Source organism: Lagopus muta, chromosome 19 (genome assembly GCF_023343835.1).
Source record: "Lagopus muta isolate bLagMut1 chromosome 19, bLagMut1 primary, whole genome shotgun sequence".
In the NCBI taxonomy this organism is placed as follows: domain Eukaryota; kingdom Metazoa; phylum Chordata; class Aves; order Galliformes; family Phasianidae; genus Lagopus; species Lagopus muta.
Window position 1 is genome coordinate 6,276,493 of NC_064451.1, and position 15,625 is coordinate 6,292,117.

General features: G+C 42.8%; 1 protein-coding gene across 8 annotated transcripts in view; it reads right to left on the reverse strand.

Annotated features, from left to right (window-relative positions):
• Positions 1-15,625, reverse strand: part of RAPGEF1 (Rap guanine nucleotide exchange factor 1) — a 76,666-nt gene that overhangs the window by 36,939 nt on the left and 24,102 nt on the right. For all 8 annotated transcript variants that reach the window (XM_048965628.1, XM_048965626.1, XM_048965629.1 and 5 more), the window contains 5 exons: positions 11,833-11,972; positions 7,945-8,123; positions 4,658-4,814; positions 862-950; positions 305-457 (listed from right to left, as the gene is read on the reverse strand). In XM_048965628.1, coding sequence (XP_048821585.1) covers positions 305-457; positions 862-950; positions 4,658-4,814; positions 7,945-8,123; positions 11,833-11,972 — 718 coding nt within the window. The remainder of the gene's footprint in view (positions 1-304; positions 458-861; positions 951-4,657; positions 4,815-7,944; positions 8,124-11,832; positions 11,973-15,625) is intronic.

Sequence of the window (15,625 nt, forward strand, 5' to 3'; positions counted from 1 at the left end):
AAGCTTTAATGCATTTATGCAGTGCCTCTCATAGGAAAGTCTCAGGCACTGTACCATCCTCATGGGGAAAAAAAAACAACAGGAAAGGAAAACACAGACAATGAAGGGTAGTGCTCAGAACAAGACAGAAAGAACATGAAGCCATAAACAGATTCCAAGAGCTGGGAAGAATTACTCAGGAGGACTGGAAATTCAGAAGCATCACTAACCCTGTGACCTCGTGTACCCATTTTGACAAGAACGTGTAACCAACAGATGCTAAGGGCCACTGCCACTCTTCTGCCAGCTGGCTGGCCAGCATTACCTGTTTTCTGCCACACGAATGCAAGGCAGAGGGGGTTTAGGAGGTGCAACCTCTTCGTCCATGGAGTCCGTCAGTAGCTCATTTGATTGAGTCATATTAGTTGTTTTGCTCAGGATCTCCATTTCTCGGTCTGTAAGGGGAAGTTCTGATGGGCTGTAACAAGCAAAAGACAGACTGCAGATCACAAAATGCAGTCAGAATGCAGCACACTGACAGATTAATATATATTTTACATCATATGCGATAAGAGAAACCTACAGCAGAAGGAAGAATTCACATCTGCAAGTAAAATTAGAAGCATACACAGAATAATATGTGGACATGTCACAGCCAAGTGATGTTTCACTGCCAGATTTTGGTATCTTCTCTATCACTGCATACAGTTCTCTTGAAGTAATGCCACTGTAATGCATAAGGCTACACGAAGAACACAACACTGCCCGCTGTGGAAAACAACTCAGTACTTTAATCCAACTATCAGTCAGTAACCAGAAATTACCTCACATCAAGCTACTATACTGGATTGGCACGCACAAGAATGTTTGTAAGAGACCCACCTATCAGATTTACATGCTGGTAAGCTGGGTTTAACAGGGCTTGTGGGAGAGGGGTGCTCCTGCTTTTCAATCGTGAGTTTGACCAGCTCCTGGTGGATGGAGGGGAAAGAAGGAAAAAGAAAAGAATCATTACATGCATAATGTTGCACTCAAACATGCTACAACAGAACAGGATTCCACTGCAATAAACTTTTGGGGACCCACTCAGGAGTTAATGCTGACATGGGCAGTGAACTGAGCTGGCTGTAAGCTCAGTGGAGAGCCACACAAATGAGGTGGTAAGGGAGCAGCATGCACCCAGCAGCAGTTCAGCCATATCTAAGTTCACAAACTGCAGCCCTATGGGGATTCTGCACAAACCCACATACATTTGTTTTTGCTGTGCTTCCTCTTTCATCACAAAGATGTTCCAGTCCCCATAATGCCCTAGATAATATCAAGTTGACTTTACATATATAAATACAAGTAAATAAATGCTTTTTGGATGAAGTATTTCACTTGGCCAGTAAAAGAGTTATATCACTGCTTTACAGTTCACGAACAAGTGCGTGTCACGTATTTGTTTCAAAGGCTGGTTTCTGAAAGACATCCAACAAGAAATTAAATAGTGAACACCTTTATTAAAAGGCCTGCTCCCCCCGGAGCCATCTTTTAACTTGTTAGCAAAGAAAGTCTTCATCATTCAGGGAACTATTACAGCATATCTGCTGCAGGCAGATAAGGCGGTAGATAAAGAGATAAGTGCATGATAATCCTCAACTCCAAGTCTGCCAGCAGCCAAAGCAACAAGCACTCATTCCAGAAAGATGGAGAGAACTTTTCATGGGTGACTGAGGCCAACAAACAGACCTGCTGCTCACAGACACAAACACGTGCGCTCTCACAGTTAGGCTGCATAACTGGCAGTGCTTGCTGACACTATTGGCTTCCCAGCGTGTTATGCAAAGGAAATTATATGGGATCAATTTTATTTATTAGCAGCTTGTAACACAGTGTCATCATTCCAGTATCATCTTCATGTCTGAGGTCAGAAACGGTCATCTCCTCTTCCAACACAATAATCACAAAGAGAATAAAGTAGCACCCTGGATGTGTAAAGGATGGAAACCGCAATCCATTTCAACATGTCCAAGTGCACATCACAACTGATTCTGACTTGGCCATTAGATCACTATATATTACTTACATTCTTGGTATGACTTTGGGCACAAAAATAATTTGCAGAGAGTCCATCAAACGCACAACAAAATGCTCACCTTTAAAGAAACTGTCTTGAAAAGCCCACTGATGGGGAAGAATAAGAGTGCACAAGCACAGCACATACAGATGGCCATCTGGGCTAACACCATGAAGATGTTCCTATCTGGGACAGACAGACAAGAAACCTGGCATCTGCTGAGAAGTACCTCGATCAGCAAAAGCACAAAAGCACTCGATTCCCTCAATCCTGGCTTTTTTTCCTCTCCAGTAACCCCAGAATGAGAACTAGTGTTTGAAAATCAAGCCAAGATCTTCAATGTACACACAGAGGTAATCAGCATGCAACTGAGCCAGATGCACATTATGCTGTTCCTTATCAGCAAGTAAAGAGATTCCTGCAGCAGTAATTAGAGATAATTAAAGCCTCTCCACAAACTTATACTACTTCAGCAAACTGGAAATTCCAAGATGAGATGGATTTTTAAGAAGTTATGTAATCAAAACAAGGATTTTTTCCCCCTTTATATATAGCTTGCAAGGCACTAAAACTTGTCATCAAAACAGCAAAGAGCACAAGAGAACAAGCAAGTCATCTGTGCTCAATTCTGAAAATAAAGGGGGAAGTAAACACCGAAATGTGGAAGTGGATCTTGAGTGATCTGCCAGAAAAACAAAAAAGGCTCTCCACAGCAGAGAAGTGTCCAGCTTCTCAGTTCTGCTTCCAGACCTGAAGGCTCGCTTGGCCCTTCTAAAATAAACCTTCCTTGCTATGCAGTAGGAGATGAGCACAAAGCACTTTCAAACACTGAGTCTTGGTGGGCAGACGTTCACTTCTACCCAGACTGCCTCACATCTGCTCTCACTGTGTTCCAAGCTGACCAGACATAAGCCAGCTGCAACTGGAAGGCCAAAATAACTTGCAGTCTAGCAGCAGGAGGAGACTGATACAGCTCAATGAGGTTAACAGCTCAGGCTTAGCACTGCACGGCTATGCCAGCACTGCTTCCAGCCTAGGCTGGCTCAGCAGACATCCATGACCTTCCATCCATTTATCCATCCATCCACCCATGCACACTGCTTTGGTTGGGAAGCAACTGCTATCAGGTGCTTAAACCTTGCTTGAAGTGAAAGGACAGTGGGTGTCCCAAATTTCACGCAACTGTAACCTGGAGCTAGTGGTAACACGGGACTGCAGATTCATTAGGTGATAACAGGGTGAACTCTCACACTGTTTATCAGGCTACATCTGCTCAGCTGTCAAGAGTGCAGATTTTCATATGCTGCAAATGGCTGCTGAATTGCAGCACCAACAGAAGCTGAGACTTAATGCTGAACTCTTCTCCATCCTGCTGTGCAAACTTAATGCCCGCTTTACTTCTCAAATCTGGAGCTTAAAGTTAAAGGGCACACTGTGCAAAATAATCCTAGAAAATCCGTCCACTTTAGGTGATGGAAATGTTTTCTTTCAAAGATATTTGTTTTAAAGGATTGATAAGTCACACTAGGGTTTAGTATCTGTATTTGAGCAACATTACAGGGATATTCAGAGCACGCAAATAACATATCAAGATTCCTGAAAGCATGATAGTCAAAGCTTGGGAGACTCACTGGATTTTCACATTCGATTCCAGATAATAAAAACTAAATGGACTTTGTGTACAGTCAAAGATGCTGTTTCCTGACACATTCATCCAGTTGAAGATCTTGCTCCAGCTCTTGAAAATCCAAATTTCCTGCTGTACTTGAACTAAACGCTGCTCTGCCAGTTCAGCCCTTGTTAAAGACGCTCAACCTTCTCTACAGTATTCAAAATAGGATTCCTAGGAGATATGACAGATCTCTCTGTCCAAATCAAGGAAACTTTTAACTCCAGTATTGGGAAGATGAATGCACGGCCTCTGCGGCCTTCAGCAGAGAGACAAGTCTGGAAAACGGTCACAAATAATAAGTACCAAAAACTTACTGGGACACAGAAGGAAAGCCAACAGCTTTTCCTGGGTGTGCAGGGAGGGAATTGTGTAAGTGTGTCTCACAAAGGACACAAAGGTTTCTATTCAATGTTCCCCATTCGTTACAAAAAAATTAATCTTCAGAAAACTGAGCTTAGCTCATCAGCTGTCCCACACTCTAACCTGACTGCTGAAAGTGGTGCTGCATCACTGACAAACACTTGGACATCCATGCTAAAAGATGAAGCTGGAATCTTTGATTCTCTATGGGAATTGACAGGAAGTGTTTCCATTAATTTTTGTCTAGACAGAAAAACATGCGAACTCAGACCTGTAATCTGCATAGGAGACAAAGAGAATGGGAATTACCTGCTGAAAATTTAATACAATACTCAATTAAGATTTACTGCTTCGGGCAATCCATCCAAATGCCAGGCTGAACATTTAGAAGTGCACACTAATAGCCAAACCATTAATGTTGGTCTTTAAGCAGTACCAAGCAGGACCGTTTCACTTCCAGAGCAGCTGATTTAAGAGGTAAGCTTACTGAAAGAGCAGGACTTACCAGCACTCAAAAGCTTCTGACTTTCAGCTAGGTCTCTTCTAGAATACAGACTTGTATGCTTTTTATAACTTGCCTCACATACCTTAACTCCATCCAGAACAGCTTTTATGACATCTTTAACAGTTGTCACCATCTCTTTGTCTTCAGAATTCACACCTTCCAGCATCACTTGATCAGACCAGCGAATGAGGTTGGCCAGGCTCTGGTACACACGGCTGTAGCAGGATGAGATGGCAGAACTGGATGGCAGGGAAGGAAATAGTCAAGAAAAAAGGAAAAAAAAATAATCAGTTACAGAGATATTATCAAATGCTACTAGAGAGAGCACGATCTGAAGTGCATTTCACTTAAAAGTATTTTACACTATCCACTGTTATGATTCTCCTTTTCATTCTGACATTCATGATTTGTGTTCAGCAGGTGACAAAGCCTGGGCTTCCAGCTCTGTTGCAGTTGCTCTCCTGTTCTTTAGAGCCAAATGGAACAACAGCATGAAAGTACAACCAGCTAATAATCTGAGCTGCAAGCTAACATAGCAGTGCTACGAAGAATGCTTTTTCCCTTTTAATCCACACCCCCATCCCATGCCTCAACTTCAAAGGTAACTACCATATCCTGCATTTATGTCTAATTGATATTATTTCAGTGCTATCTATGATTTCCTTCTTAACTCCCCTCAGAAAACGCTTTACATAACTGCAAGCTGACTGCATCATTCCTTTAGAAATAATTTTCCCACTGCTTACAATGCCTGAAAACAAGCAATTAAAACCTGCTTCTTTACAAAAGCTGAGCTGAATGAATTTCAGGTTTGGAAGAGGAAGGGTGTTGTTTTGTTTTGCTTTTAATGAGAACCAGAACCCAAGCTATTGTTCTGAAGGAAAAGAAATGAAATTTGGAAGGACGACAACTCTAAATAAAAGTTAACTGTAACACCAGTGCTCACAGGCACTTTCCTGGCCGCTCTGAAAACACTTCATTACTAAACAAGGTGTGTTAACAGTGCTGCTGATGGCAATTCTTTGCAAAATTAAATCAATTTCAAACGGCATCAAAACCATAAAGAGATAAGAGAAGGTGCAATCTTGCCATCATCACAGATACGAGCGTTCTGAATCTTCCCATTTCTCTCTGGCACCCATGTGACACTGGCTTAACTCCAATCATTTCATTATCTGTGAGAAGAGCACCAAACCACAAACTTGAGGGAGCTTATTTAGGTGAGAGCTGTTTGCAGAACCGGGGATACAACTACTGTCAGCTTACAGCCAGAGGGATACAGACAGCAGCAAGGGCTTCTTCGTTTGTTTGTTTTATAAGCACAGTGCTTGCCATTTGTTCTAATTTTAAATGAAATTAACTTAGTAGGAGATATTTCCTAAATAGGGTCCTCCTCCATCTCTTTCTCTGGCTTTGATTTCTTTGTGATTAATCTTCGGTCTGCTTCCTTCTAAGGAGGCAGTAATTGAAAGCCTATTTTTGCTAGATTTAATTACTTTTTTCCTCGATGCAAACCCTCCCCCTAAAGCAAAAAGGAGCCCAGCAGTAATTGTAGGGCTTTCTTCCACACTGACACAAGTCTTGCTCTCTTTTCTTGAGGGGGATTTACCATCAAAAGCACCCCTTTGTGTCCTGCCACTACTCAAAATAAATAAAGTGCATATGTAGTCATGAAAGGACGTGGCTTTTAGAGGATGACAAATCCCCTTTTTCTCTGCAAAGCCAAACAAGGCAGAACATACACAAGGGATCTGTGCTGCAGTCCAGAATGAGAGATTCATCACTAAGTAAGGAAGACTCCACTGACTACTGACTACAGAAATTCTGCTTACAGGCTAAATGTGGATATCCAGCTGTCAAGGTTATATTACCTCACTTCTAAGGGAAAAGGTACAAGGAATTTGAAGAATAGAGCCGTCTGAAATACTGCTGCCGCTGAAGACCACTTAGCTGATATTTATTTCCAATATATTCTTGGAAGGAAAGATCACCCAGCGGATACACAAATCAAAGCAAGCGACTACAAAGATGACATTTTCTATCCTAAAAATATTTGCTGACATTTTACATGTTCTCCTGATGTAACAGGAAAGTTTGTTCTCTCTTTCACTAAGTGAAAGCAGGTGCCTGTCAGGAATTTAATGACTGCAGGAAACCTGATAGCAACGGAAGAAACTTTTGTGCCTGAATCCAGAAGCCTGATGAATGCTCCAATTCTAACAGCTATGGCTCTTTGTACTTCCACAAACCCAACCTCAATTGCAGCCCCCCTGTCTCAGTCACAGCTCTGGTACTCACCCATTGTCTCCTTCCTTTTGTGCTATCAGATAAATGCATGCCCTATCTATTGGGACCAGACAGCACTAAACATCTCTGTTAATAAAATATTGGCACCCTATAGCTGTCTTGACCGTACCATAAACCTTTCTTGCAGCACAATTGCACTGAACATCTCAAAAACAAAAGTTTGGGAGATACTGGGAAAACAGGAACCAAGCAAAAACCAGCAGGATTCAGCAAAAACAATTATAAAAATATATATGTGCATTTCTCTGCCTAATTTTACATGTGTAGTAGTTTTGCTTATTTCTTGTTGTTCAATGCTATTTGTTTGCTTTTTTTTTTTTTTTTTTTTTTAAATCAATTTCTCCATCACCTATAATCAGCAGGCAGCCAGATCTCTGTGGCTTGATGACACCACAGATTCTCTCAATGGATGTCAAGCTTTGCTTTGGCCAATTTCTACATCTTTTCTGACTTCAAACTCGTTGTCTAACTGGTTTAAATGTAATACAGCAGGCATCAGAGCAAACCTATCATCAGTCTGTGGAGAGCACACAGGAATGAACTTGGACTGGCTGATCTACTGAAGTACATATTTGTTTATTTCTGTTCTGCATCTGCTCCAGTAAAATAAAATAAAACACTAACAACAAACTAACAGTGCAGGCTGACTTTTATCAGTATGGATGAATTGAATGCAGACATTACCCTGAAGACAAGTTCCTTTTCAGGCAGAAACTACTGGAATTTGTTAGCTTTTAGGATCCCATTGTGGACTTCAAAAGTAGTAGAGAATCTGAAGAGAATCAGTAAATTACCAATGTTTACATTTATGCTAAGCATCACTCCTTCCTCCTCTCTAAAACCTTTCTAAGTTGTTTTATCTTTCCATAGCATGGACTTCTTCACAGCACGGAGTTTGTTTTTAAGTTGTGCTTGAAAATTATCCGCCACTTAATAAAAATGGCAGTCAAGCTATTTGTTACTATGCTGCTTTCCAACTCACATGTCACATAATACACAAAAAAAGAAAGCTGAGGAGCCTGCTGGTCTGCCATAGCTCCAAAACCCAAGAAGGAAAGCTACCTTTGCTGGATGCGTGGGTCAGTTTGCACCAGGGGCAGGATGGCTTCCAGCACTTTACTTGCTGAGCCTGGCAGCATCTCTAATACTTTCTTATCAATTGCCATTTTGTCCACAATCGTCTTAAAGTAGCGCAGGGCACTGACGACCTCCTTCTCCTTCTCCTCTAGCCATGATACGTTCTGAAGAATAGGAAAAAGTGAGAGAAATGTTATAACATCAGGATTTTGAAGGGAAAAGTTACTTTCACTTACCCGAAGAAGGGTCTGCAACCTAATTCATTCTGTGATGGTGCTGGGTCAAGGGAACCCACACAGCTTTCATAGGGACAGACCATAAAAGCTAACTTTTGGCATCAGTGAATGAATGTTGCAGAAGGGAACAACTCACTGGCATACAGCTGAGTTGTTGCCACCAACTTCCGTGCCATCATCAAAGTGAAGAAAGGAAATTCAGAAGCGATATATGACATCCTAATGGCATTCTGGACAGGGCTATTTAAAAAAGAAAGTTTAACAGAGTATGCCTGGAGGATTTTTAATGCCACAAGTAGTTCCTAAGTGAGATTTAAATTAACTACTGAACATTGCCAGAAAGGAGCAGAATGCTTAGCAGAGTCAGGTTTCATCCATTATCTCTTCAGTAAATTCAGCTTCAAGAATTAATGACCTATGGGCATTGTGAGCTCCCTGTACTCTCGTCAGCAGTTGAACTGCTGCTTTTTTACAAAATCAGGCCAGCAGCCCAAAAGGCTTCAGGAAGAACAATTCACAGGCAGCACCAGTTAGTAACCAGGGGCCAGATCCATAAAAAGAGTCCCAAGTCCCACCTAGCTCTGACTTTTGAAGCCTAAGTCCAAATCTACCCTGTCATTTCCATCTCATCTGGGAAGTCCGAGCTCTGCTGCTGTCTCCCCTTTCGACAAAGCTGCTGGCTGGGCCCTCTCCATTCCTGCTTCACAGCCCACCCACAGTCACTGAACTTCACTGCTGAGGAGCATCCCAGCAACTCAGTGATCTCAAAAAACACATTTCCCATTCTTCAGGCATGCACCCTCACCACTGCACAGCCCATTCCAGGCTGTGGAGAGGCACTTCATGTGAAACGATTACAGATTTCAGGGATGAGAGAGGCTGGACGCAGCATGCCTATGGCCTGTGGTCAGAGCCCTCAAACAGAAGTGAAAAAATGCAGACTGCAGTTCCTGCTTTGATTAATGTTTATATATTCATTCAACAACTGTTTCCTGTAGAAGGGCTTGTGACTTAATAGCTTAAACACTCTCCTGGACACAGGAGGGATGGGCCGGGGATTGACACGTGGAAACACAAAGCTTTCCACTGAGCACACCAAGGCACGCACAGCAGCCACCAGACGCTATGTGGGACACGGCCCTTTTTTCCATGACTTCCCTGCTAGCTCATTGGGAAAGAACCCTGGGAGAGCACCTTTTATGCATCTCTTTCTCAGGTGCAAAGAGCTCGTATCTGTTGGAGAGTACAGACATACAAACATACACAAAAAAAGCCTGCGTGTCCTGCAAGGATGGCAGGTTGTGTTACAGAGCTCAAATACATAAGTGTCAGTTGTTGCTACGAGCCTGGAGGTTTTTTTCAGTGTGTTCCTAAAGCCAAAGCAAACATAGGATGGAATCTTTCTGGGCTGGAGAGAAGACTTGGAAGTAATCTCTCATTGAATTCCTCAGCAGAGATGAACTTGCCCCCATGGCTATATTCCCTTATGTTGGAGCAGATCTGTAGCTGCAGGAGCTACTGAAGCAGTGCTACCACTTGCTTCAGCAATGTCCCAGATGGGCATTAAAGGAGATCATTCAGGCAACACAACATTTCCTCTCCACTTTCCTGCCTACTTGACACATGCAGATATTTATTTTTGCACGAATTTGAAAGGTTTCCCTTAAAACAATCATCACAAATGCATCATATATGAAATGCAGATGGGTTACAGAGGGCCATGCAACCACTTACAGAAGCAGTAACAAGTCACTTCTTTCCCTGCACTTTACCAGTAAAAATTCCATCCTAACTCTGCAACAGCAGTGTTGAAGGACACTACAGTATGTCCTCAGATTAGAATCAAAGATGGCCCAGCATACAAACAGGCTCTGAAATATATTTTTGCCACATCCAGGTATAAAAGGGAAGAAGAGGAGATGCACACTGAGCACAACCTTCAGGTTACGTGCAGCGATCTTATACTGATTTTTAGTATTGCTATTTCTGCTGTAGAGTGATTATCTACTTCAAGAGTATAAAAACGGCACCTAGAACTTGAGAGGGAGGAAAGGATTATTTAGTATAGCAAGTGTGTCTTCTGACACAAAATCTCTTATTTGTCAAGACATCTTGACACTGTGTTCCAGTGGGGACCCAGGTGACAGTTCAGGCACATCCTCTTCTCCACTCCCCTCCACACTAAGCTGATGAGCTATTTCCAACTAATTGATTAGTTGGACTGTGGCTATTAAATTAGAGAAGGACAACACCAGAAATCAATATTTCACAGTACAACATGTATACGGCTGAAATAATTGTCTACAATAATAACAATGATTTCAAGTGCTTTGATTTCCAATTAAAAAAATCCCATTCTGTACATAAAAAAAATGCTACTGTGTATTTGCTACAGAACAGCATTTTGAAAATGGCTCTTCATTTCATAATTTCTTTCATTTGTGGTCATGCATCAATTTAAAGGAAAGACTTTGGCATTTGCTACATGCATTTTAGTGAATCAATCAATTAAAATAACACTGAGAAAAAACTTCCCAGTAAAATGATCCAATGCATTTTTAGAGCAAAAGTACGTTCTACAAGATAAGCCTCTGAATTGATCTTCACATACCATCTTCAAACACTGCTGGAACTAAAAGCCTTCAGAGAGTGCTCTCAAGACTTCTGGCAGCAGGCCGGTATGCATGCAGGGCAATGCAAGGTGCTCAGCTCCCTGGAAAGCTATCTGTTGCCTCCTGCAGAAAGAACCTACAGCCTCATCCTTTCCTGCATGATAGGGCAGAACCATGAAGTTGTGCAGCTGCTTCCCTGGATGCTAAGCACATCACACAGTGTAAGACAGCTGTACCTTGCTGATTGCTCACAGTAACAGCACAGCAGTCCTCAGAGCAGATAATCCAAAAAGTTTGCACGTCTGGCACTGCACATTGGAGGCTTTCAGCAACTGGGAAAGAGTCTGAATTATCACAAGTAACCTTGGCTGTTCTTAACTTCTGACTTAATTTGTACTTGAAAACGTATTGCAACAGTACTGTCCAGAGATAGCCTCTGTTCTACATAATCAGGCCACAGCAACAGAAGAGATAACTCTGATGTGTGTCTGTGTTGGGAAGGAGTGGTGAGCTCAGCTCTTACAGGGACTGAAGTGCACTAGATGTGAGGAATGGTGTGCTGGAATCAGCTGCTCCTTGAAGGCATCTGCTTGACTCTCCCTGCTGACATCATCAGAGATTGAGCACATCTTTGGACAAGCGTCAAGGATTTGCTCGCCAGGGTTTTGGATTTTTAAGATCACACCCCAAAACCAGGCAGTAAACTGGAAGCTGTAAGCATAATCATAGGGTGTGCATGTTGGGAAGATGTGTCAGGCATTAAACTACATTCTGTAATGAGACATTTAAACAATGATGGAAGGAAGCTTCATCAGCAACTCGAAAAGAAAATCCATCTCTTATTGTACACTACATAACACAGTTTAAAACTAACCAGAAAGCATCCTGATGTTCCCTGACGTATCTGCAGAATTCTGCATAGGGCAAAGTCACAGACTGAAAGCAGAGCTGTAGATTTTAAAAACCTGAGTAACAGAAAGCAAGAAACCAGTGAGACGAATAGAAGATGCTCTTCATTTGCTTACTTTGTTTGCTGACTTCTCTGGTGTTTTCACTGTCAGGTCAGCTTGCTTTCCCTTCTTGGAAGGAGTTCTCTTTATTTTTGGTGAATGAAACTTGCCCTTCAACTTCATAGTGAATGAGGAGAGATGGGAACGCTCGGAATCTAGAAAGACACAGAAAAGCATCACAAGGTTAGGGTAAACTGGCTGAAAACAGGGAAGTTGTGCTACAGCATTATCTGGGAAACCAGCCTATGAAAATCATTGCAACCATGTTAACATGTTGAGTGGAACAGGATTAAAAAAAGTAATTGTGACTCTCTATTATGTTTGCAACCGCAATATGGCCACCATTTCCTGCTTCCCTTTGGAGGCAGATATACTGAAGTGCCAAGGCAGGAACAGCAGGATCCTATCCCTCTGTGCCTTGTAGAGAAAAGGAAAAACACATCTCCTAAAAGCACTCAGCCCCAGCAAATCTCAAAGTATGTTATGAAGGAGGTAACCACCATCCCTCTCTTGCACACAAGGAAACGAAGTCAAGGGGATGAAGTGGCTTGTTCTCAGAGCAGGGAAGGAATCTGGGTGCCTGAGCCTTGCTCGTGTCTTGCTGGGGTCACCAAGGAGCCACCAAGCAGGTACCCAGGACAGAAAAACACAGGCTGACCTACTGCCCTTCACAGGCTGCTGGTCCCTCGCTCTGCTCACCTGGCAGCACTGCCTTTGGTTGGGGCTGCATGAATTATCTGAAGAAAAGTACCAGTCCCAGCCATTCACAGCAGACCACACTCCAAATGTATCAACATAAACCATATGGGCAGAGGGCATAGCTTCAATATTGGTGCATCCCAAAGAAGGTTTATTACTGAACCGCTCAGACCTTTTGAAAAGCTTGCCTTTTCAAAGTTTTCTGATGATCTAAAAGAAGTCTCAAAGGTTTGCAGTCATGCCTCATGCAAACTCACTGATGAAAGATGTCTTTCTCTGTTTATCCAGCCAGCTAGATAAAACTATGCTGCCTTGAAAGCAATTTAGAATGTATTTTAAGCAAGCAGTACTTTAATAAATGAAGGTTTGAACTGCTTCTCTAGTGACCGAAATACTTCAGCCAAAGACAATGAACTTACCTTTAGCTACCTTATCAGGAAAAGTAAGCAGTTCTGCTGTACATTTCCTTTTTTCTTTTATATTATTTGGGAATTGGCTGCACTGGCTGCAATGAGTCAGAACGACCCAGTCCCCACGTGCAGCACTGCTCCACCTCGTTAGCATGCAGAGTGCAATCAGAAAATGCTGCTGAGTCAAATCTAGCACCCCGAAGCTAAATGCCACACTGCAGCGTGAACACCGCTCCTAATACCCAGAAATCACCTAACCACAACTCGAGGGAAAGAACCTCTGCTGGTCCCCACTCATGGCTGTCTCCCCTTCAGCTTTTACCAGGCAGGACATTAAGACCCTGCTATTAACACCTTCACCGGAGCCAAAACTCCAGCTAGTTAGGTCCTCTGGATCAAAAATTTTGCAGGCACGCTATTAATGGAAGCTTCAACTCTCGTCTTGTCTGGCTGCAGACCCGTTCCCCGCTTACAGGGTTCTCAAAGCTCTCTTTGCAGTATAGAGTCCTGTTCAATGCACTGGGGAGGGAGGCACCACAAACGCTGGTCACTGCATTTAAACCCAGAGGTATCAGGTGGACTCTGAGGAATCACTGGTAGCAGCTGGCACCCCAACTTAGCAACAATTTACGTCACTGCTTTACATCCACAGGGGGATCTCCTACCCTTTAAAACCTCTCTGGCTCCACAGTGTTGAAGGTCACCACTGAAAACAGCGCCTGGCTGCCCTCATACACCATAAAAAAGTAATTGTTTGGTACATGATGGGAGAACTGTCATACATGTGTAGATATGCAGGCTTAGAAAGTCATGGCTCAGGCTTCATTTTGGAAAGGACAGGCAGACAGTTAAAATAATTAATCTACAGGAAAATTACGGTAGCAGCAACAAATTATGTCTGGCTCCTCCACGTGCAGCAGCAAGATCCAAGCTGTTTGTCTGGGGGGAAAAAACCCTTGCTCCTTGCTTGTTTACAGTGATAATTCAGCCTTGTAGAGGCAAGAAAGCAGGAAGGTTTCAGAAGACTGCAATTTCCATTTCCTCTTCCCATCAGCCATCTCTACCCAACTTTGCTCAGCAGTGGGTGCATGGCCAGCAGCTTCAGAACGATGTGTTGCCCATGAGGAAATCTATTCTTCTGCCAACAGCAGATCCCCTTCACTACTGCCACCAGCCCACCCACTGCCCTTTACCTTCGTCCCCTTCCATCACATCAAATGCTGAATCACTTGCATGGCAGCACTCTGAGGGAACAGAGACTTGCAGAGCCAGGAAAGGAGTAAGTGAAAGCAGAATGGGAACTCCTCAAAATAGTACTATCGAAGTAAAACAGCTGCCAGACGCAGAAATAAAGGTTATTGTTTGAGCAACCCTGTTAAGACCTATTTTGACAACCACACATTCGTGCAGCTTTTTATTACTGTCCTTACAACTACAATAAGCATTTTCCAGATCTCATCTGCTCGTAAGTTTCTGATGCAGCTGTAGTTAACCAAATGAGTCACAAACTCATTCTCTCAGACTCAGTTGCACTTGGCACTTAAAACAGCTCTCATCTTTTTCCAAGCACGTTGCAAGCGCATCATCCTTAAACAGTCGGGTCTTAACTTTGTTTGGCACATCTGTGAAGGTGAAGCAACTTGCCTAAACAGAGCATAGAGTCAGTCAATGATTCAGGTGCAGAATCTCTCCATTTCCAAACATAAAAATCACGCTGCAAACCTCGGTCACCCTCCCAATATTCATGAGTCAAACTGTGGAGCTGCTGTGATCATACTGGACTAGATGACCTTTAAAGGTCCCTTCCAACTCTAAGGATTCTATGATATTCACTGAATGCCAACAGACATTCAGCATGATAGGCTTTAGGGTTACCAGGCAAGCATTATAAACAGAGTTTGCATAGTAATGAATTCAGATGAAGTGGTCTCAACAAAGCTGCGCTGAGATAGGAAGATATTTTAGATCAAAGCTGCAAGCAGCCAAAGCTTTTACAGAGGAGGGCTAAAACCTGCCTATAAAAAGCACAGCTGTGCAAGGCTGCCTAGGTTGGTTACCTCTGCTTTTAAAAGCTCACTTACTTCATCCAGTATTCATTCAAGTATATAGCATGCTATGCCTGTCCAGTTAAAAGTTCAAACAGCACAGCATGCCTTCACTGATCAAATAATTTGATAATGTACAATGAGTAGAAAACAGAGCCACGACAGAGCTCCAGACACTTCTGTCCCTCTGCACCTTCCTGCCTGTCTGCTGTAACCAGACTCCTTAAGGCAGCATTGATGCTGTCCCTGAGCTTGGGAATCTGCCCATCAGAGACTGTTCTATCAAATTACTCCCTCCTCCTGTTGATGAGGAATTGGCAGAGTTTCGCTGAATAACAGCACCAGCCTCCCGAGCTTCTTCTCTCCGATGGCAGAAGTGGGGTACCTGCATTTACACTTCTACAGAATCCAAATTAACAAGATGAATGGGAAAAGGCAGGGTAAGAAGCTGGATGTAGTGATTTCAACTGGAATGGGGAAGAAAGACACCGTTGTATCAAAGCACTTCTGTCACAAAGGAACTTCCTACCCCCTCCTATTTCATCCGTCTGGATGCCTTGCTGCACACCACCGGAAAAAGAAAAAAATCCCTTCAAAATTACTTTACCATGGATTTGAGTTTCTTAGTTCCTGACTGGGAGCTTTCATACATCA